The following is a 23,586-nucleotide window of genomic DNA, read 5'->3' as shown; positions in this document are numbered from 1 at the left end:
GTTAAAATTATAGGATAGTAATGAATATAAGGAATGAATAACAGTTAATAAGAAGACAGCCCATTAATGGCCTACGCATGTTGCCTTGTGATGTTGCTGAATTGAACATTGCATATGAGACTGTATTCTGTCTTTTAACTAGTAAGGATTAGGATCAATTTAAAATACATGATTAATAATGAAAATACTAACTCACGTGGTACAAATATCGATTAATTAATTGTCAAATTTTGGGGAACCCGATTAAATTAAATTAAAGGGACCAGTAAAAGATAGAGGTGCAACACGGACAAGCCGCAGTGTGTGTAACGTGAAAATTGTAAAAGACTCAACATCACAAATTGATTGAACACACAGGTAACATGAGTTATGTTAGAGTCCATGTTTCCTGACCTGTCTGGTATTGAAAAGCACCTTGAAATTAAGAGTGACCCTTTGCCTTCTTCCTGTTATTTACATCCCCAGTTAGAGGGGAGCGACTCCCTCTCCAGCAGCAACCTGTGTCAAAGGTCGCGACCCAACAGTGACCTGAACAACAGCTCCACGCATTCCCCGGCTCACTCCAAAGTACAGCGCAGCATTTCGGCCAATCAGAAGCAGCGGCGCTTCAGCGATCACGGTGGGGATTCACATTCAGTCAAGTAAAGTAGTCTCCAAGATTCCCCGTTTAAGGATGCTGTGGTCCTGGCTCTCTGGCGCCCCCTGCTGGTATTTTCCTTCACATCTTAGTGCACATGACAGGAGCTCATTGAGTTACCCATAATATTCTGCTAGTATGCTTAAGAGATGTTACCCTGTCGATTAAGCATTTGCAGAAGCACTTGACTGACTGGTCATCATTCAGGCTCGACACATTGATGTTCACTTCCTTGTTTATGCTGAGACACTGGATCAGAGCACAGTGGTCCCATCCCACCTTCTTGGTTTGGCTTTTGGACGTTTGCTCCTTTGCTGCTGTCTGTATTAGATACAATGGATGACTTGCCATTCTGCAGATGCTAACAACACATTGGTTCTGTGGAGTGTATTATAAATCCCCCAGTACGGCTTGGCAATCCATCTTCATTCATTACTTAGTGCTGTTTTTTACAGCAAAATACAGCATATGGGAAATGTCAAGGGGTTATTTATAAGAAGCAGTACGGTAATCCCTTAATGATGTGGGAAATCAGTTAGCTCTGTTAAAGAGGCAGTGTCTGCCTCCTCTTTGTGACTGTGTGGCGGTTTCGCTGCCTTGCCAGTGGCCCCCAGCATCCCCCCGACGGTCTCCTACACCAAGCGAGGCCAGGCCAACAGCGTGGAGAGTGAGAAAAAGGAGGGCTGGGATGCCAGCCACAAGTTGGGTGCCTCCAGCTCCAAGGGCGACGTGCCAACGTCCCCCCTGGTTGTGCAGGAGAGGAAGAAGTCGGCGACGGGGCAAGGGGTGAGCGGCAGATGGGAGGCCATTGGGAGGCTGGCGGGCGGGGGCTGTTTTTCAGAAGGGAGTGACTCCTGAATTGTCACATCAGAATGTCTGTCTGAAATGCTTCTCAGCACTGACCCTGCGTATTGGGGGGTGGGGGCATTTATCTAGCAGCCTGCAGGAGAGAGACATCTCAGACTAGTTTTCATACCCTTTGGGTGAATATTCTACACTTGAAATGATTTCTTTGCATATATGTGGTTAAGAGCAAGCTATTCCCCACATTCCTATAACTACTGTAGGCTGTTCTCTAGACGCACTGTAAATAATCCAGTGGCCACGCAGTATTTCAAAGCTGCAGCTGAACCTGTTTATATGGACATAGTGAGAGGCTGAAATGGAGTAAAAGGAGTTTTACAGACTGCAGGAGTGTTGCATGCAGATTGGTGTGAATCAGTAATGGACGTTTCTCTCAGGTTAGCTGGTTTACATATCGACTGTAAAATCAGCTCTTAAAGAGCCTTTATTTAGCTGTTAATTGAATAGGTTGTACAGTAAGTTGCATAAATCTGTTGACTTCTACTGATAAAATTCTAGATACTTGATCTATCCATAATATAAGCATACCATCTGAAACATTTTTTAGTGCATAAAATAATTTGTAACACTTTACTTGATGGGCACGAATAGTAAAGTATTATACACTTATGTATTAATTAACCAAAAACTATGTCTTAGTTACATACAGATCTCATGTTAATTCATCATTTATGAATCGTGATGCATGTTTCATCTCAAGCAGTTACTGTATTTACTGTATCTGTTAATTCAGGAAATCTTTGTAATCGTAAAGGAACAAGTAATAAATAACACAAGCTACATACTGATCTCATATTTGTTCATCATTAATGAATGAATCTCTCATCCCAAGCAGTTACTATATTTGTTCATGATTTGTACTTCAGTAGTGACTGTTATTACTAAGTTTTTACTAAGCATTTGTGCCCCATTAAGGAAAGTGTTACCAAATAATTACTATAAATATTTTATGACGATATATAAATATATATATCTTACAAATCTTTATAGCATTTGCTGGTAGCAGATTTAATTTAACAACAGGTTTAGTAATTTGTTCTGCAAATGCTTTTGATTAAAGTGATTTAAAGTGCCATTTGCCATTGGACGGCACTGAAAGCCTCCATTTCAGGATGAATCTTGTAAAATCCCCCACTGGGCTTCCCTGGCACCTCCTGTGAATGGAGAATGTCTGACATGAAAGTCTCTTCGCACACCCCCCAGTGACTCGTGCGCTGTCCCACATTCCCACAGAGCAGCGCGGCCCTGGGCGGGGCCATGACCCGCAGGAACACGTACGTGTGCGAGCGTTCCAGCACGGAGCGGCACTCCGGCATCCACAACGGCAAGGACAGCAGGTAAGGAGTCCTCTGGCAGGTAACACGTCTGCTGCCTGCTCCTTTATCGTTCAGGAGGGCGTCGTTAGCCAGCACGCTAACGAGTGATTACTCTCCGTCTGAGGGCCTGAGACAGTTTGGTGCACTTCTCCCCTTCACAGCCTGACGGAGATGCCTGTCAGCTCCTCCCCGCCCTTCTCCGGAGCGCCCTCTAGCGTGACCTCAACCCGACCTCGTCACTCCAAGCCAGTGTCCACTCCTGGGCACCCAGGCAAAGGTGCACTTCCTCCTATCGAGGACAACAGTGAGTACAGGCCGAGGTAAGTGTCCAAGGGCATATCAGACCATCCTTTAATCGTTAATCGTTTGATCGTTACTGATGTTGATGCAGGATATTCCGTAGGAGACCTAATGGACGTAATGATGCAATGTTGCGTAAATTCACCATGACTCCCAAGTTATGGCGAGAACACGGGATGCGCTGATCAAAGCAGGTTGCTGATTGGCTGTCGTCATCGTGATTCCCATATGTATGTACTATATTAGGACTTCCAGCTGTTTTACATTAAAATGAATGAATTTTTGAAACACCAGTTAAATTAAAGAACTGCAGAGCTGTCTGTGACTCAGTGGTTTAGGCATCCGCAATGTCATGGGTTTGAATCCTGTAGCTGTCAGAGTGGTCATGTGGTTGTGGGATACTTAAGCAAGGCCCTTAACTCGGGTCATTTTCGGGTGCAGGCTGACGCTGCTCTATGGGCCCAAGCCGCGTGTTATTTTGGACAGAAGTTACTACTAGATAAATAAATGTGTTGTTGGCTGTTTATGAACTGTAAGAGTACCAGCATTTTCACAGGTTGAGTATTTTCTCTTTTAGGATTGCTATTGTCTTTTGAAGACTCCTCCTGACCTCAGTTGCCTCTTGATAAACCTCTTTCCCAAAGCCACATGCTTTTAGTGTGATTAATCGACAAACTGCCAGCCAGTGAAAGCGGCTGCAACATCTTGCCTCATCGAACCGTTAAAATGTCTGAGTGTGGGGTCTGACTGATGACTGATCATGAGTGATGTTTGTTTGCTGGAGCTCAGCTTGGCAGCTGCTCAGCTTGTAGAGTTTTGGCCAGACAGTCCACAGTTACAGTAATTAAGGTGTCAGTGCTGCTTTGTCTAACAGTGCATCCAAGAAACATAATTAGTGTTCAAACTGCCTTTTATAAGTTATTACAGAGATCTGGGAGGTTGTTGCATGTTTGTGGCTGTTTTCACCTGCCCCAGACACCCTGTTAGAGGATCAGAGAATCCAAAGTCTCATCGGTGCCTCCTGAATCGGCTGCTTCTGTCTGTTGGCCTGTAGCTCTGCCCCCCGCCCCCCCGGCCGCCTCCCCCTCGGACCACAGCATCAGCAACAGCAGCACGCCCGAGCAGAGCCGCTTCCCGCGTGGCACCTCCAGTCGCAGCACCTTCCACGGGGGACAGCTGCGGGACCGACATGGCGCCGCCTACAACGGCCCCCCCGCCTCACCCACGCTGTCACACGATGCCGCCGCCCTGGCGCAGGCCCGCCGTGGCACCTCCAGCGGCATCATCGGCAAGATCACCGCCCGCTTCGTCCGCAGGTCAGTCCCATCGCCCGGGCAACCCCTGGATTCGCGGGGGTGAGAACCTTCTTTCTGCATCTCTGGCCTGTTGGTTAAATCCTCCTGTCAATCAGTGGTACCAGCCAATCAGATCAGTATGCTCATTTGTGTCCCGGTCAGTTCCTGGGGCATCTGAAAGACTGAGTTGATAAACCGAAGTCCGGGGCTATGGTGCATTCTTGCTCCTGACCAACACAGGCTCTTTCATGCCGCACCCCTGGATGCTCTCTTCCTGTTCATGATTGTTAATTATTACCCAGGTGGCCATTCATTCTGTCCCTCAGTCAACAAAACTGTTGGTCAGAGATGGATGGTGGGATGAAGGGGGACATGATCATGGATAGGATTTATATTAAATCTTTTAAATGTTAAATCCCAAGACGCCTATATGCCTGAGTACAGGGCCTCACTGTAACATCTAGCCAGTCATCACCATCCGCGTTACTCCTGTGGGGCTGCACGTTTGTAGAGCAGCACCGACCATGACGTAAGCAAACTAAGCACCTGCTTAGGGCCCAGTGGCCAGCAGGGGGCCCTCCACTGGAATAGCTTCTCAGAATGGGAAGGAAATTGACAAATGACAACTAGATTCATCAAATTTTGCTTAGGGCCCCAAAACCCGTTCGCAGCCTTGCACGCATGTTAACTGGGCAGTCATGTGACGCCTGCGACTCGGCCGGGAAACCTGAGATGTGCTGTTGAGTGTTTGGAGGCTCTGACCGGCCATGGTGAGCCAAGGTCAGCCAGTAAAACAATGCTGTCGTTATCAGGTGTAGCACTCAGTGCGTGCAGAGGGGACATGAGCGGCTGTGTCACCTTTATTACGAGGCCGTCCCCTTTCGTCCAGTTCATGCTCATCGCCTGAGTTTTGATGGGAAATATGTCTGTATTGTTATTTAGCATTCGCATGAGTATTATACACTGGTGTGGAATTAAAAACCCAGACTCCAGTTACTTGTGATTATTTGTTGTTCAATTAAGCAAATATACCATGATTTCAAGCCAGGTTATTGATTTTGAAAGCTTATAACTAGACTTCAGGTCTTGCTGCATCAATTTTTCATTGCTAATAAAGGGTATTCCGGTCATCAGAGTATCAGCAGCTTTTCGAGAAGAGCCTCACCCACAGAAATATAACTGATTTATAGAGCAGACAGGAGGTAGGTGCCCCCCAGCCAGCCAGTGATAGGCAAGCACCTCCCACTAAGCCGCCCCATTGGTGTCCTCTACCTATCATGTGACATGACGAGCTCCCAGTCGTCTTTCTCCCCTCTCCCGATCGAACCCCCCCCAATGTGAAATGCAGGGGACCAGCAGACCAAAACACACCAATGACTCACTCCCTGATGACTCTGGTTGCCAGCATCAATATTCAGGCGGTATTTTTGTCTCCTGGGTTTTTGTCGTTATATTACATATTGCATGTAATATATTCTGTGTAGACCTCATACTGTAAAGCGGGAGTGGTCTTATTTATGTTACATAATTAGGAATTTTATTTTTAATTTGTATTATAGTCAGTCTATGGTTGTGTAGAATAACCATATCACCATTAATATGCACCTTTTTCTATAAATGACTGGAGGTAATCGGATGATCATAATTCTATGCAAACAGAGACTGGTTCACAAGGGACAGGAAATTACAATGGATACAAAGTCTCAAGCATCCTGGGATTATGGATATTTATAGTTCAGGCCTTCTGGTTGCTCACTTCAACATGTCAGTAGTATTTATAATAGTAAAAATACTTTATGGAAGAAATACTGCTTTGTGGTCATAATTAAAACATAAACAATGCAAGTAACGCGTGTCTTTGTGACCCTGCAGGTGTCACATCATATCACTGGCCAATTAGCACCGATGGGTAATTTAGCTCAAGAGCCAATTAACATCGATGTCATGACAAATGACTGAGCTAGTTGCAGCTCCTGAGCTGTCCTGTCTTGCCTAGTCAGGGGCAGAGCTAGAAATTCTGCCCCCCCCCCCCCCCTGACAAATTCCCCCCGCATGGGTTGGCCCTTTCAATCTGAAGAAATATGGGTCTTACAGAGTGCCAAGCCCCATGAATCTTCCCAGATATCCATGCCCCTCCAGCACCTCTGGGTCTAGCTGATCACTGTGTCTGTCCTGTTGGGCTAAATCAATTTTATTTAAGCTCTGCACCAACTATCTAAAATAAGCTATTATTATTAATATTAAATAATAATTGTAATAATAATAAAGAAGGGGCGGCATGGTGGTGCAGATGTTAGCACTGTTGCCTCACACCTCTGGGACCCGGGTTTGAGTCTCCGCCTGGGTTACATGTGTGTAGAGTTTGCATGTTCTCCCCATGTCGTTGTGGGGTTTCCTCCGGGTACTCCGGTTTCCCCCCCACAGTCCAAAAACATGCTGAGGCTAATTGGAGTTACTAAATTGCCCATAGGTGTGCATGAGTGAGTGAATGGTGTGTGAGTGTGCCCTGCGATGGGCTGGCCCCCCAACCTGGGTTATTCCCTGCCTCGTGCCCATTGCTTCCGGGATAGGCTCCGGACCCCCCACGACCCAGTAGGATAAGTGGTTCGGAAAATGGATGGATAAAGAAGAAGAGGAACGTGGATGGCATGGTGGTGCAGTGATTAACGCTGTTGCCTCATGCCTCTGGGTTCGAGCCCCCACTATTGGTCTGTGTGTGTGGAGTTTGTATGTTCCGCTCATGTCATCGTTGGGTTTCCTCTGGGTCCTGGGTTGTTTCCTGCCTTATACCTATAGGCCAGGGGTCTCCAACTCCGGTCCTGGAGGGCTACTGTCCAGTAGGTTTTCCATCCTACCTGCCTTCTGATGACCCACACCTGTTCTCAGGTAAATATCAGGAACAGGTGTGGTTGATCAGAAGCCAGGTAGGATAGAAAACCTACTGGACAGTAGCTCTCCAGGATCGGAGTTGGAGACCCCTGCTGTAGACTCTGCACCCCAGAACCCCAAATTGGACAAGCAGTTACAGAAAATGGATGGATTATAATGAAGGCTGTACTTTATATGGGTTTTATGTAAAAAGAAAAATTCATTTGTTATGCATCTTTTTTTTACAGAAATAAATTCAGTTATGCCTTAAATCACAGATAAAATGTTAATTGATTAATTAATTGAACTGCAACTCAGTCCAGTCTGAATATGTAATGGCATAATTTTAACTAGTATAATTGTTTTCTGTAGAAATTAATTTAACACTTAGAATTTATTTGTAATGACAGGAGCACTATGCTTTCTGGGTTTGCTAGTGCTGCCTACATCATCATGCCCAGTACATGTTCATGTTTGGATTATAATTAAAATGGGGACCTAATCTTAGGTCTTTGGTAATTTTTTACACTAGGCAAGTTTAGTTGTTATACCTATTTTTTATATATATGTAATTTTACACATTCCATGCAACGTTAAAACACTTGCATTTTCTTGTAAGTATTCATTTTAAGACTTAAGCTTATCGGTGTAGCATGAATCGCAAATTATTAAGAAATAAGTAAGTGTGTTTTGAGCAGCTTCCGTCTGCAGCAGGGGTGCGGTGTGTCGTTTCGCATGGTCTGTTCGCATTATCCCCTTTAATTAATCTCTGATGTAACCTTCGCTGTCAGTGCGGTGCAAACTATAGCCTGGAATCAGGTTTCCATTTCTGCATGGCCTGCCCAAGGCATGAGTGACCTAAGCGGCTGCTTAGAGCCTAGCTGCCACTAGGGGGCTCCCCTTCTAATCGGCCTGTCAGTGAGAAGGAAGATGACAAATAGGGTAATCAGATTTTGCTTAGGGCCACAGAAAGAGTTGGGCCAGCTCTGCTCCTCTGCTTGTGTGTGTCGTCTTCAGTTCTGCTGTGAGCTTGGTGTGCTAACGCTTTCTGCCCTGGGTTGCACTGTGGAGAGGCGGGATCCCTGTGGCCCCCTCCTCCCAGTGTGTGTTCCATGCCCCTTTCTGATAATGAACTTTACCCTCTCGATTGTCTCCGAGGGTTCCCAGTGAAGGAGAGGCCAGTGCTAAGACAGACGCCACAAGGTGAGACACCACTCGAGATACTTTGAGATCATTCGAGGACCTACCTGCTGGTCGACCTGAACTCTGGAAACAAGAATATATCCTGGAATATTATATCATAGAAAGAAAGAGGGGTTTGAAGCCTTGAAGCTGGGTTTGAATTCTAGGGTGAAAAGACTCCAGTGGGTTAGATAAAGTCAGTACAGGAAGATGAACGTCACAGGTACACAGTCATCGTCGTGTCTGTGAGCGACCAGCTGCGTGTAGCTGCAGCCGCGTCCTGCTTCACGCGATCACACCTTTGTTCATGTTCTCATCTCATTTGCATGTGTCACATGCTCCTTTTGCCATGGCTTTTGGGTGGGAATCCATAGCATCTGCCCTCCTGCCCTCGTTGTCTCCATGTCCCGGCCAATGTTGTTCACTTCACTTGATGTGGATCACACCCTAAAAGAGGAAGAGAGGCTAGCATGGGCCTAACATTTCATGGGCAGCCCTGGCTGTTGCATTATGGGACATGCCATAAACGAGCAGGGTGGAGACGGGGGCATCCAGAATGTCACCATGGAAACCTAAGATCTGTGCTCCACGTGTGTTGTGCAGGCCACTGCAGGAACATCTGCGGCATGTTTAATTAGCGAGGGTGTGGGACGTCAAAGATATTTCAGGGCGAGTGTGTTCATTACGGGGAAACGTGATAAGATCTTCTTCAGCTTCTCAACACTCAGTGTTAGTCACCAACTTTTTATTTAAAAAAAAAAAACGTTTTCCAGAGTTTCCCAGGATAATTCTGTGTAATTCTGTGGTGCTGACTTCTTAAATAAGAAATTAAGAAATTCTTCAATTAGCTGATGGTGTTTATAAGTGGTGTTAGATCTCAGATGGCTCTACTATTTCATGTTTTTGAATAAAACGGACTGGAAAGTACTTTATTTGGCCAATTCATTTGCCCACATATCGAATTTGACACAACAGATGTTCACTTGTATACTATAAACAGAGAGCAACACTCACACATGCATACGCAAGGTAAAGAAATACAGGAAGATATGCAATTATGTAGTTTTTTTCTCTGGTTTCCTTTTGCGCTTGTTGCCGAAACCTTGCTCCTTATCAAACCAGACAGTAAACTGCATCCATGACTTGAACTTTGACCTTTCGATTATTTCGTTCACTTTGCAGAGATATATTCTAAAATCTAATATCAAGAGGTTATATCTACAGAGAGGCATTTGAACAACCAAGCTGTGTGTGTGTAACGTTATTCTATTCATGATGGCACTCCCTAAATGCCCTTCATCGATCATTTCCTGCATTTCCTGCATCTCCAGAATATTGCTGTTTCTCCACAAGATGGCGCCCACCGCAGCACGCGATGGTTTAGGAAAAAAACATTGCTGACCAGTCTAGACTGGAATGTTTAAAAGTGGTGCATGACTTTAAATGGTTCATTAGATCTATGGGAAGACTGTTGAGGAGGACTTTTGGGTTAGATAAGTACAGATACAGCATACTGCTCACTTCCAGAGCGTCGTCTCCAGGTGAGGAACGATGTGATGGTGATACCATCTATTTCCAGGAGCACCTCTGGAGAAACGAGGGAGTACAGGGAGGAGAGCCGGGAGTCGAAGCCTCGCTCGCTACGCTTCACTTGGAGTATGAAGACCACCAGCTCCATGGACCCCAACGACATGATGCGCGAGATCCGCAAGGTGCTGGACGCCAACAACTGCGACTTTGAGCAGCGCGAGCGCTTCCTTCTCTTCTGCGTCCACGGCGACGCCCGCCAGGACAACCTGGTCCAATGGGAGATGGAGGTGTGCAAGCTGCCCCGCCTCTCGCTCAACGGCGTGCGCTTCAAGCGGATATCGGGCACCTCCATCGCCTTCAAGAACATAGCGTCCAAAATCGCCAACGAGTTGAAGCTGTGAAAATGACGTTATCCAGAAAACACGGAGACAAACGGGGCCACGGGATGCTTCTTTTACCAATGGGATCAGGGTTTAGTCTCGATTTTTCTGCACAGTGTTTAACATAGAGAATGTATGGATATTTCGTTCTGTGCCGTGATTGGCTGGCCAGTGGCAGGAAAAAGCAGAGGAATGGTGCCTCTCTTTCAACCCCGCCCTACCCATATCCCCTTCCCCGTGTCAATAATGCAACTTATCTGGTTATAACCAACCTTCCAATCTGCAATAAGCCTACAATTTTCTTATTAATGACTTGCAAAACTATTTATGCTGAACAAATGAAAAAAGGAGAAATGTTTTTTCCACATGTACAGGTAAATATTTAGAATGTTCTCAAGACTTCTGTTGATATAGTTGTATATTACGAGAATCCTCTAACATCTACCAGTGTTGTATAGGTGTATTAATTTCTGTACAGAAAAGTAGTCTAACGTTGCATATTGTATTTGAGTTTGCCCCTTTTTTCATTATCGATGTCTGTTTACTTGCACTCTGTGAAGTTGTTTTTAATTTCCTTTTTTTTAAGAATAAATGTTTAAAACTTATTTTTGCTTTCAACAATACGGACATTGTCACATTTGCTTTCTATTTTGTATGAAACCAGAGCGTGGTCTTAAAGTTAGAGAAAAAGAGAAATGCCGTATCCAAATATATTGAAAACCAGGCAGAATGCATCACAAAGCCCTGTACACTTAACTTTCTCTTATTTTATATTTTCCGTTGTGTGTGTTGGCTAAAGAAAGAAATATAGCCTCTCAGAATTACTTCAACAGCTGTATAGGTTTAAAAACCACAAACGCATTAATTTATTCATTGTGAGAATTGGTGGAAGGGGCATTATAATGGCTTAGCCGCTGAGAATTATGGGAAAACGTTACAGCTATTACTGTGGAGCCCTAATTGTGTCTGGCTTTCCCTGAAATACTGCCCTCATAGTCTTTCTCTGCTGGCTTTTTTTTGCAAGGTTCCCTGAATTGTTTTCCCGTCAATCGCGTTGAAATATTTAGGAGATTGATTGTATTTATTCCACCAAATCTTGCCCGTGATGTGCCGCTTTGTAACCTGAAGGCGATTACCTTTTGAGCTTTGCCTTTATAATTTCTTTTTCCCAATTGTGAAAATTACAGCTGAACCACTAGTGCTGGTACATTTGTACTTATTATTTTGTACTACATTAACCAGTAGGTTAATTGTGCAATGGCTATTCTATGTTGTACTGCTGTGAGGATGCCATACAGTCCCTTCTTGTAGATTCTTGTAATACTGAGGAAAACCTTGACATGTTTTTATTCTTTTCATTTTCATATGCATAACAGTTAAAATTTTTTGGCACCGTGATCATCTCTGGAAGCATTTTATCGGGAAGCTTTCGCCTGTGCTGCCTTCCCCCAGTGGCATTATGGGATACCACAGAGGACCGCGTATGCAGTGTCAGGGTGTGTAGTCCCTTGTTCTGATGGCAGCTGATTGGACGCTCATTTCGTTGCCTTAGCAGGATTATGAGACTCAGAATGAAAGGGAGGTTTCAGAAAATGTGACCACTCCCCCCCCCAACTCCCTGCAATGTTCTCTGATGCGAGTCATCTGGGTTCTCTCCAGTGCACAATATTAAAACTTACTTGAAAGGAACCTCCTCGAATGTCCCATTTGTTATTTACTTAAGAATGGAGAATCGCACTGCCGCAGTGTCATTTTCCATGTGAAAATTGAGCAACAGCTGTGTCACGGCATTGGGTTTCAACTTCCAGAGGGTATTTGAGATTCTGTGTACTCTAAACAGATTATCTGGAATAAATTAATTCTAAATAACTCAATTTATTTAATGAATATTGTGTGCTTTAGATGGGCAGTGTGGCGGCACGGTGGTGCAGTGATTAGTGCTGTTGCCATTCATCTCTGGGACCTGGGTTTGATTGTCCGCCATGGCTCCACGTGTGTGGAGTTTGCATGTTCTCCCCCTATATTGGTCTGGGAATTCAACTGGTTTCCCCCCCACAGTCCAAAAACATGCTGGGGTTGACTTGGACTTACCACACTGCATATATGTGTGTGTGTGTGTGCCCCATCCTGTGTTGCTTCCCTGCCTCCGGAGCCCCCCCGAATAGGGTAAGCAGGCATGGATGTCTCATATTCACTGGTATTTTTTGATCTCTTAGTAGTATGGCACTAAATTAAGCATAAAGAAAATTAATGAATGAAATACTTAGCTCACTGCGATGGGCTGGCCTCCCATCCTGGGTTGTTCCTGCCTCGTGCCCATTCCTTCCGGGATAGGCTCTGGACCCCTGCGACCCAGTAGGATAAGCGCTTTGGAAAATGGATGGATATTTAGCTCATATAATTACGATCAGTGTAACACCGGACAGGAATTGGCCACTATTACCCACTAATATTCAGTGTATTGCTGAACACTGACCGAAACAGTATATTTACATTAATTTATTTAGCAAATAGATTTATGAGTGAGGATCAGCAAGCAGGTTCAGGCCATATTCCTGAAGTTTATAGGGTTGGGGGTTGAGGAGCCTCTGTCAGCCGTGGGATATGAACTGCTGACCTTCCGATCGTGGGCGCGGAATCCTGACCTTCACATGAGAATGATCTAAGTCACAGTCATCCCATGCAAGGCAGGGTGTGAAGGACAACAGGATTACAGCAAAATTCACCTAAACAGCCATGGACTGAGCAGGAAAGCGCAGAGGACCTAAGAAATGGTCAAATATGGGGAGGAGAGGGATGCACGTCTTAGGGGGATACAAAATTAATTAATTCAAAGACAAAAGCTGAATTTCTCGAGAGAAAAAATATTTTCATGCGTGCAAGTATCATTTAAATGGTGGTTTGAAGACCAACTACGACGGCCCAGTCAATTCTGAAGATGACATTTGCAAATAGTAAGAATCAAAAATAGTTCTTAAAACATCCAGACCCACTACTGCACCAGCAGAGGGCACAGTTTTAATAGACAATAATACTGTGATTTTGTTTTTTTAAAACCAATAGTAAACAGAAAAGGGAAATATTTACAAATTTTAAGAAGGAGTCACCAATAACAACTGTAAACATCTTCTGGAGACTCTGTGCTATTGCTTCTGTTTTCATTTTTGTTTTATTTTTGTTTTCCTTGCACCAGTAAGACAGCTGTGATGTCACCCACAGATAATGTAAAAGCTGTGGCATGTTTGTTATGTGGCTCACAAGCAAAACATTTGATCAGTAACACTGCTCAACAAATTTTTACTTTCTTTTTGTTGCAAAATTCAAATTAGGTGAATCTTACAGTTTTGTTTGTCCTGAATTCAATTCAGAATTTACCCATCATGAAGGATTTTGATGGACACACGATTAAAACTCACACTATACGCATATTTACACGCATATTTGTACTTGGCCTCAAGAACTTCCCTCCTAATGGTCCAGCAGAAGTCAGCCAGCATGCTGGGACTCCACTGGCCTTGATATCATTTTTCCATATCAGAGAGAGAGAGAGAGAGACCCGGCAGGACCCTGTCTCTACGTGTTCAAACATGGTACAGCCTGTAAACTCTGACAAAACACACTCATGGTACTTTGTGCCCTTCTTTAAAGTTCTAAAAGTGTTCAGAAATAAAATTTAATTATTTTTTCCTAAATTACTCTGAAATATGCCCATAAGTTCTTCATAAGTAATAATATACTATCAATATAGCCTAAAAAGGACATCACTGAAAACTATGGGTTAGAGCAAAATTCTGAGTGCGTTTCTTAAATCAACATTAAAAAGTTCATGAAAAACAACCCATATGTTTTATTCTCTGATTTTTGCTAAATGAAATACCTGTGTTTTAAACCTTTTACGATTATAGGAAAACTGGTACATTTTCAAAACCTTGTGTGCTGTGAAAATTTTAGAAGCTATTTCTGTGATCAGCATCACAAGATCTATCTGCCACACCAAGAAATATGAAGGAAAAAAAATCCTTATAGATCAGTATAATCAAACAAACCAGAACTCTGATGACCCCAGAACTGACAGATCTTCCCAGGAGCAAAGGAATCATAAAGATGACAATGCAAATCATCAGCAAACATGTACAGATGCTCCTCTACTTACGAACTTTCAGACATATGAACATATAAAGAGGACTATAAATCCAAATTGTGTTCATTGGTCTCCCGTTTCCTGTCCGGAACAACATTTTTTTTTTTGCGCGCCAATTCTGCCTAGTACGACTTCTGACCACTACTCCCGCCGCGCAGCAGCGTAGCGTGCGTACTCCCAGAATCCTAGGTCTTTATACTTGCATATACCCTTAAAATGATGTTGATTAACGACTTACTGTATGATCATTTCAGGTTACGAACTCCGTTCGGAACGTAACTCGTTCGTAAGTAGAGGAGTGTCTGTATACCGATTTATAACACAGGTCCTGTTTCACAATATTATCAAAAGTTAAATGCTGTTAATGGTCACGTAAAATTTGCAATTCATGGGTAAAAATTGCAAATAAGCATACGCTGATTTACACTGTATGTGGGTCTGCTGGGTCAAAATAATTAAGCTTAATAAGATTAATAAATAATTAATCTTCTACCATTGTGGAGTGACAGCGCAAACATTTAAGCATGCGATCAATCCCTTCTTCCACAGCATTCATGAGCAGTTTGCATGGTCTCTTGTCTGTTACTTCCTGTCGATTTCCGAAGAAATGCGGTTTGGTGAGCTGCTGTGGGTAAATATGCCACCGTGTGTGAGTGTGTGTGCCTTGAAATTGGCAGGCAAGTCCTCTGTGCTGTGCGCCCTGCAATGGGCCAGGCTCGCTGTAACCCTGTACTGCATTAGCGGTTATTGGAAATGAATTAAAAGGGATGCATTTACGCATATGCCTGTAGTACAGACATACAAGGTCACAGGAGGTTGTAACATAATCAAGAGCATAACTTTGGATAGAGCATGGTTGGGGGGGTTGAGGTCTCCACCCATTTAAAGGGGTCCACTGGGCTATATTGGCTGGTTTTGAATATTGGGGGGTTACAACCCGCCTCCCCCCACATAATTTATGTGCATGAGTGAAATTATTCTGTAGGACTGCTGCAGTATGAAGGTGACTGCATGCTTCACTCGATGGAATCGACATTGTCACAGGTCACGTCATTCTCCCGTCAGTCAGCAAGTTGCATGATTTATGTCAGTACTAAACTGTACGAAAAGCCACCTATAGCTAACACTGCATATTGCGTCATTTCGACAGGTAACAAAAAGGTTTAGAACCATGTACTCAACACGCAGCTCACACTTCTAACCTCATGTGGGCAGATACCACGAGTCCACTGGTTCACGTTTAAAATTAAATGTGTAAATGGAATACAGTTACTATTTCTGGCACTTTATTGATCTTTGGCATCGATCACACTTTCTGAGAACAACATCCTCTCTACTTCTGAGTTGGGACTAAGTGCTCAATGCCCCCCTCCGGATCCTTCAGTGCTTTTTCCATCTCGATGAGTAGCTTAACTCCATCCACCAGCAGCTGCACGATCTGCACCTCTGTCAGGCCGATGGTGTGGGCGTTCATGACCCTGTACACCCCACTGGACTCTGCATAGGGAGGGGGGTTTACAAACAGGGCTCTGCTATTCATAATGTTTCCATGTTAATATGCTAAGAACTTTGAATCTGTAATGGAAAATTATAACATTTTTACATGAAAAAGCTTAAGTAAATTAATAATGATGAGAAATAGAGAAAATTCACATACAATTACAGTAGTCCCACCATATCCAGAGGTGATACACTCCACTATGGATAATTGCGAACCATTCACAGATCCCATAAATAATGTGATTTTCATGTACTTACATATGGAAATTGATAAATTATGCACCTTAAGACATTAATAACATTAAATACAGCAGTAAAATACATCAAATCATCAATTCACCACAGTGATCACTGTTTCATTGCTGCCTGTGTAGGGACCCTGGAGCAAACTTTTTCATCTGTTCTGATCTGCAATTGGCTGCACAAACCACGTACTGTAGTGTCTTGTGTCACTACTGCCCTGCATTGTTCTGGAAGGACAATCAAAAGACTTTGTAGTCATGAGTGCCTTTGAAGGAAGATCCAGTGAACTTGGTGAAGTTATTGACATTCATATGACCGGTCAGGTCAATTCATGGATGGAAATTGCAAATAAGCATCTTTATTTGCATTGTATGTGGGTCTGCTGCATTAAAAACATTTTGTACCTTCTACCGTTGTGGCGTGACACAGCGAGAACTAGGTGGCATCGTATAAGTATCCAAAAGATGTTCAACACTTTTGTCCGGACATGATTTGAAGTATGCAGCCACCTTTAGAAGACTATTATAAAATGAGTTGCAATACCAGTGGCGTCCATGCGGAGGCGCAGTCTTTCTAATATGTCCTCCAGGCGCTTGTGTCGGGCCACACGCTGCAGCTTCACCTGGACACTGGCCCTCAGTCCAGTTCCCACTTCTGCCGGAGAGCTCACCACCCAGCCCAAGTGCTCCTTCCATATGAACTCATGCCTCATCTGCTTGTAAATCACCTCCAGCTGCATTTCAAGGGAGAACAGGGATTCACTTTCTGCAATACGTTTTATTTTAACTACTATGGGGCTAAAAGACAGAGGTGAGATTACTGCTTTGTTTCAAAGGAAGTACCTTCAGCTGATGCTGCAAAAATTCATCCCGATTATGTTTTCTTGTTGTTTTATTACTATTCTTTTCGGATTTGGTTTTTGTTTGTTTTTCAATGGCTTTCAGTGGCTTTTCCAGATATTTACTCACCGGTCACAGCATGAGCACCTCTTTGGTTTTTCCCTTACTATTTGAGTATGGAAGCACACATTTGACTAGAATTATTATTAAAACCATAATCAACTCACTCTTTGGAGGTTGACGCACACAGTTTCAAAAGCCTTTTTAATGTTTGAGTCACTGTGCTTGGAGACAAGCCGAAGGTGATCTTCAAAGTTAATCCGCACAACCAAACTGTCATCTTTGGCGACCCTGAGGGAGACACGTTCCTCACAGTTACAACCTCCGTGGAGCTTCGAAACTCCCCCAAAGCTGAAAACAAGGCTTTGACTTATCAAGAAAACTACAGTCACGATGTCTTGAAGGGTTTCAACTGGTACTGACCATACCGCCCGGGAATCAGGCCAATCCCTAGCAGCTCCAATCCTCATCAGGAGGGAAGATGGCACCACCGGTCCTGCTGCCAGCTTCCTGTCCTTCAGTTCCTCCAGGGAATACAGATGACCGGGGAATTCGCCATCTAGCTGACTGAGGGCTGAAAAGTGCTTTACCAACAATTAGTTCCAGAGCTAGATAGTTCAGATCCAGAAAGTAAAAAATCAGACCGAGATTTTGTTTCAACCAACCAGTTGAGTGACTGTGACTTTTTATACTCAACTACTTGGTCGAAACAAAGTCTTGGCCTGGATATTTAATTACTGGATCTGAACTATCCATGTCCGGTTAGTTCAGAGTGATTATGGCATTATGGTCCATCAGTGGGTAGCACTGCTGTTCCACACAACCAGGACTGAGGGTCCAAACCGAAGCCTCTGATCTGTGCATGTGCAGTTTCATTGTTCTCCTTCTGTCATGAGGGGTTCCCTTTGGCTACACTGGTTTCCTCTCCTGGTCCAAAGACAAGCAGTTAAACTAACTGCTGTCATTAATTTGGCCACAGAGTGTGAGTGTAAATGTGCCCTGAGATGGCCTGGCATCCCATTCTAGATACCCCTATGTGTTGCCTGGAGACCCCTGACTAGGATAAAATGGGTAGAAGATCGAAAGATGCTCACACTACAATCCACGCAGAGAACATGCAGTTAAACTGGAACCGTGAAGGACTCGAGGAGCGACCTCACCTCTGCTAGCCAGTGCGTAAAGGTGTCTCCGTTCACCGCGGCTGCAGTGGGTGGGGAAGGTGAATCCGTCCACATTGCGGCGGACACTGACGCTGCAGCCCAGTGCATAGGAGCTGTCCAGGTCGTCGCCTCCCTGTCGATCACGCACACGCCACACATGAGAGTCTGCAGCACACTTTGTAGCCAAAATATCTGTGGTATGGTCATGTTTTCTGCTTCGGTGCTCATGTCACGTGTCCATCCACCCCGCTGTCTGTTTATCCAAAGGAGCATCTTATAGTGTTTATAATCATGCCTGTTTACATGTTTAAATAACGATGCATAACTGTTTTAGGAACATTCTACTGAATCTAAATGCTCAGATCTCCATATGTAATGCTTTCGTTCTGCCAGTTACAGCTCATATTAAGTTAAATCAGGAAAAAAAGCTTTTGTATACATATTTGTAAAAGTGTTACAGAATGATCTTAAAGGGCTCCCAATAATCCACGTTAAGCATAGAACATAAATATATCACTTGAAAAACATTGTTTTGTTTTCATATTCATAAGGCGTACCTTCAAATTGTCGTAGTTGAAGTCGCTCTCTTGCGAGGAGCTGGCGATTTTGTAGCCATGGTAACCCTCGATGACGCGGTCGAAAAAGTCACAGAAGAGGATGTAGGACTGGGCGTCTCCGGCTAGACAGCCCACGGACATGGGTCCCGAGGGCATCCCTGGGCAGGAGGGGGGGGCACATGGGGACGCATCAGCAGTCCATTGGCTGGAGCAGGGAGTTGCAACTATGAATATAACCATCAGCTGCAGCTCACACATTAAATCAGGGTTTGTAACTAGAATATCTTTTTCTGCTGTTATGTCCCTCCAGATTTTTTTACTGATGATCTATAATCTCAGAATCTTTATCCACTTTAATACAGCATGTAGCAACACCTTTCCTAGATAAATGAAAAAATTATGGATCTTCTGACTACCTACTGATCCACAGTCCATCTCTTACTATCCAATCAGAATTTATGTTACATCTTGACTTTATTACGATTTAATGTATCACCTAATTACGCTATACCAGGCATCTGGCACTGTGACTTTTGTTGAAAAGTTGACCAGCAGTTTAGCTTCTTAGATTATGGAGCCAAATGAAGCAAATCTTCTTTCTTATTGGTCCCAGACGTGTACAGGAGCACTATGCCTAAGCTGGGCAGGCGTCACATGTTCCTCCACGATCAGTTTCCATTTCCTGCCGTGTCAGCAGTTGCAGGCATTACAGAATCAGACATGACTAAAGAAGCGCTACAGGGTTAGAGAGAGCCGTTGGTATTTAAAAACGGAAAGGAATTTTCTTTCACACTTGAAGCCCTTCGGTACACCCTCACTTGGTTTTAGTTGTGCCATTGGGGGTACAACAGCGAGCTAATTAAAGTGACTTGATAATATCCTCTAAGTAAAGGAGCACACAGTTGGTGGTATGTGCCTCAGCAGATTAGGACATAATGGTTGCTAGTTCAAATCCCAAGGTCAGAGCGGTAGTTTCACCATTGGGCCCCTGAGCAAGGGCCTTAACCATCAATTTTTCTAGCCATTGCCTCACCCTGTTTTTTCACAAATAATGTACCTTGCTTTAGACAAAAAAACGTCTGCTCAATAAATCAAATGTAAACAGTATCAGTTTGTTAGGGGTGTCAATCAGAAGGTTGTCAGTTCAAAGCCTTGGATCTATTTAGCGACTCCAGCATGGCCCTAACCTCTAATTACTCTGGGCACTGGCAGCCTGAAAAATATGTAGATTTGCAAAAAAAAAAAAAGAACATCTGATAATTAAATATAATGTAGGTACAAAGTCCATCAAACGTTTGGAAACACCTACCCATAAAATGGTTAATTATTATTCTGTACATTTTAGAATAATTATAAAGACATAAAAACTATGAAATAACATATATGTAATTATTCACTGACCAAAAAAGTAACAAACAAAAAAATTGATTTGTTTGTGGGTGGGGCAGCTCTGTGGTTTGGTTGCTGGTTCAAATCCCTGGTTTGGCAGAGTGATGCAACCACTGGGCCCTTCAGCAAGGCCCTTAGCCCCAATTGCTCCAGGTACTGGCTGTCCCTACTGTCTCCTCTACACCAGTTCCATGAAGTGGCCTCCTGGGATGCTTGTCCATCTGTCCTGAGGGAGCTCCCACATATGCTGAGCCCTCACTGGCCATGTTTCCTTCACTCTTGGGTCAAACTTTTAATTGGACATGTATGCATTAAATGACAGTACTCTCATCTGGAGTGATCCTCACAAGATGCAAAACTGCTACTCCGAGCATCGCCCCGAGAGTCTCGCCATGTTTCTGTACCTGGGTCTTCCAGCCCTGGCTGTATGACATCATCAAAGATGACCCCACTTTCCGTGGCCCTGCTGAACTGCCGCTCGTACATGTGGGGCGTGAGGATGCGGCCCATCCAGGTGTAATTGCCATCGAGGCTGGGAAACTCCTCCCTGGCTGACAGCCTCTTCAGCCTGAAGAGGGTCATGGGGTCCCGGGGCATCCTGCTCTGTGGTGGACAGTGACACATCATGCTGGGATTGGACCTACACTCAGGGCGGTGTCAAGTCACAGTAACGTACAGCATAACATTCTAATGGCATCAACAGACGCCAGCAAACATGGTCAGAATTCCCTGGGCTATTTGAGCAGAAATGGATAGTTCTGGTCCAGATATTAAAAATCTGAACCAAACTTTTGTTTCAACTGACCAGTTGAGTACTCTGTGCCTCTGACTCTTTATACTCAACTGGTTGGTTGAAAGCAAATCTGTGTCCGAATTTTTTAAATCTGGACCAGAACTATCCACTTCTGTATTTGAGCTGTCAGAGGGTCTTCGACTAATTTCTACAATGGTGTAGCTGTTGACTGGGACAGGGGGTGGCGACAGTAAAAACCGGAAGGGAGGAGGGGTGATGATAAAATTTGCCAATAAAAACGTTGGGAAGATCAGTTGCATGGTCCAGATTATATTGTATTTGTCTTTGTGTCTGAACATAAAAAAGATGTAACAAATTGTTATCGGTTCAAATGTGACAGGTGGCAGCTCTAGGTTTAAAATATCATTAAACAAGGTTAGGTGCAGCCCAATTTAGCAGAGCCCCCTGGACTTCAGCCTGGGTAAGTCTGCGCATTAAACATCCCTGGACATTAATGAATCACCACCGAATGCCAAACAGGCCACAAACTCTTTGTGGAAGCCTGCCTCATTTTTATGAATGTCTCCCTTTTCAAAGTCTCTCAGTCCTTTTTGTTCAAGTTCCCTGTTCAGTTTCATATATAACATTTAATAGAACAAGATAACAGCAGCACTCCTCACTTTTGATGCAGCAGTTGTTTCAGCCATCCTGGGCTGTTCTTTAACCATTAATGCTCTGCATGAGACTAGACTGAATTTGACCTGCCAGTTTAAAAATGGCCGCCTGAGATGCCACAGGCTACAGTACACTGATCTTTCTGCTTTCTGATGGCATAAATCTGCACTTTTATAAGTAGAAGTATGGAAATGAACTATAAAATTGCTGTCCCTAGTATCACATTTAATGTAGCCTCCCTGTACATAAAGAAGATCTAATGATCTCTGAACATACTGCGTGACACCAACAAAGAAAGTAAGAAACACTCAATTCAGGTAAGTTATACTCCATTTAAAAGACAACAAAAAAGGCCTTGCAGTCGTCACTAACACTTTGATCAGCCCTATAAATAGCCATGCCCTACTATCACACACAGTCACTTTTGATTCTGTGCTATTAATAGCCATGCGACTGTTAACTGTATCAGTCTTCAAGATGACAGTGAACTCAAGATCACACCAGTGAGTTACTGCAGATTCACACACCAATACAACATTAGTAGTTAGTAATTTTTCAGGCAATTTTCCTTTAATTAGTCTGCTTAAGCAATTTCTGTTTATACCTCCAGCACAGGCTTGTACTTCACTTCCAGCGGATGCTCGATGGGGGCTGAAAGAGACATTTCCCTTGGTCACAATAACGCAATGAAATAAGGACGACGAATGATGGCATCCCAGCGTGAGGCCATTAGTGCTCTAGCAATATCTCCTAGTCCATCGTGCCTCTCAGGTCATTATAACAGAGGGAGAACAGCTGAAACTGGGAGTGATGACTGAAACGAGAGCACAAAAAAGAGACTCAAACAAAAAGTCTGGAATGCGCTGAAGGAGAAATACATACGTTTTAATTTCCACATCTTGCCAACGTGTCGATGCTGCCACTCTTAGCCCAGGAAAGTATTAATAAACAGTGAGCGCTGAGCGGACGTGCCTCCCACACGACACACAACCCGGCTGGGTGGGGGGGGGGCACACATTGCAGGGCTAAAACAATGTGCAGCTGCGCTAATTATATCTGCATTGTGATGGACACACACCTGTCAAAGGGGAGAGAAGTCACACTAGTAGGAGTACAGTACTGGCACACAAAGGCATCACACATTTATTTATGGCAGGGTACCCCATTTACGGTCCTGGGGGGGTCGGGGGGGGGGGGGCAGAATCCAACACAGGTTGCAGTTCCCTGCTGAAAGATTTAGAGAAGAAGGAATTATGCAACCTCAATTTATGCTTAACTGTGCTTCAGAGAGCAGAGGCAGACAGTATCTCTGGAGCAGTCGAGGTTCATGGCCTTACTCAAGGGCTCAAAAGTAATGTGATTGCCAGTTGTGGGTTCCGAACCCACAACCTTGTGGACATGGGACTAGAGCCCTAACTAGTCAAGCAACACACTACCCTTATGCACTTTTGGTGTGTAAGTTTGTCATGTTAATATGAATGATGTTTGAATTAGAACAACTGAAAGCATTTAACATTTGCAGAATCACACATGAATTTATAACAGTCCTGGAAAGCAGCTCTGGAGTTCACACCCCATGTGATCATACACCTCATCCTAGGGGAAGTCCTTACAGTGTGACAAGCAAGTGACGACATGCCAACAGATGGCAGCCATCAGCACCCCGAGGGACAATCGCTTGGCTCGTTAATTAAATATGTTAGCAAATTGTGAAAAATTGCCACCTTGATCCCTGAAGCTCAGCTGTTCACTCGAAACTGCACGTCACCATTAGAGGACAAAAGCGCGTCCAAGGAAAAGAAGAACTACTATAATCAGATGTGAGGAAGAGAAGTGGCTGATCCACAAACAGAAACTTCCTGGAAGCTCGACCGAGATCAGCGGACCTCTACTCATTTAGCCTCAGGACACACATCC

General features: G+C 44.0%; 2 protein-coding genes across 2 annotated transcripts in view; one reads left to right on the top strand and one right to left on the bottom strand.

Annotated features, from left to right (window-relative positions):
- Nucleotides 1-12,061, top strand: part of mark1 (MAP/microtubule affinity-regulating kinase 1) — an 80,585-nt gene extending 68,524 nt beyond the window's left edge. Inside the window, 8 exon segments of the mRNA XM_048987387.1 lie at nt 466-619; nt 1,242-1,423; nt 2,735-2,838; nt 2,979-3,137; nt 4,172-4,184; nt 4,186-4,433; nt 8,439-8,483; nt 10,042-12,061. Coding sequence (XP_048843344.1) covers nt 466-619; nt 1,242-1,423; nt 2,735-2,838; nt 2,979-3,137; nt 4,172-4,184; nt 4,186-4,433; nt 8,439-8,483; nt 10,042-10,393 — 1,257 coding nt within the window. The 3' untranslated portion in view covers nt 10,394-12,061.
- A 3,721-nt stretch (nt 12,062-15,782) lies between these two features.
- zgc:172076 lies at nt 15,783-22,687 on the bottom strand. The gene is made up of 9 exons (XM_048988188.1): nt 22,552-22,687; nt 22,274-22,320; nt 20,666-20,864; nt 18,873-19,030; nt 18,316-18,448; nt 17,579-17,729; nt 17,323-17,446; nt 16,800-16,989; nt 15,783-16,010 (listed from the first exon to the last, which is right to left on the bottom strand). Exons 1-9 carry the CDS (start codon nt 22,565-22,567, stop codon nt 15,847-15,849), a joined length of 1,182 nt encoding a protein of 393 aa, XP_048844145.1. The 5' UTR covers nt 22,568-22,687; the 3' UTR covers nt 15,783-15,846.
- Nucleotides 22,688-23,586: the final 899 nt, after the last annotated feature.

This window comes from Brienomyrus brachyistius, chromosome 20, assembly GCF_023856365.1.
Source record: "Brienomyrus brachyistius isolate T26 chromosome 20, BBRACH_0.4, whole genome shotgun sequence".
Classification (NCBI taxonomy): domain Eukaryota; kingdom Metazoa; phylum Chordata; class Actinopteri; order Osteoglossiformes; family Mormyridae; genus Brienomyrus; species Brienomyrus brachyistius.
This window is presented reverse-complemented; position numbering and strand designations above follow the sequence as displayed.

Excerpts from the sequence above, each read along its gene's own strand:
- zgc:172076 (XM_048988188.1), bottom strand. Across the intron at positions 19,031-20,665 it reads GCCAGGGCTGGAAGACCCAG|GGATGCCCTCGGGACCCATG; the intron begins GTACAGAAACAT and ends CCTCCTGCCCAG. Across the intron at positions 17,730-18,315 it reads TTACGCACTGGCTAGCAGAG|CCCTCAGTCAGCTAGATGGC; the intron begins GTGAGGTCGCTC and ends AGCACTTTTCAG.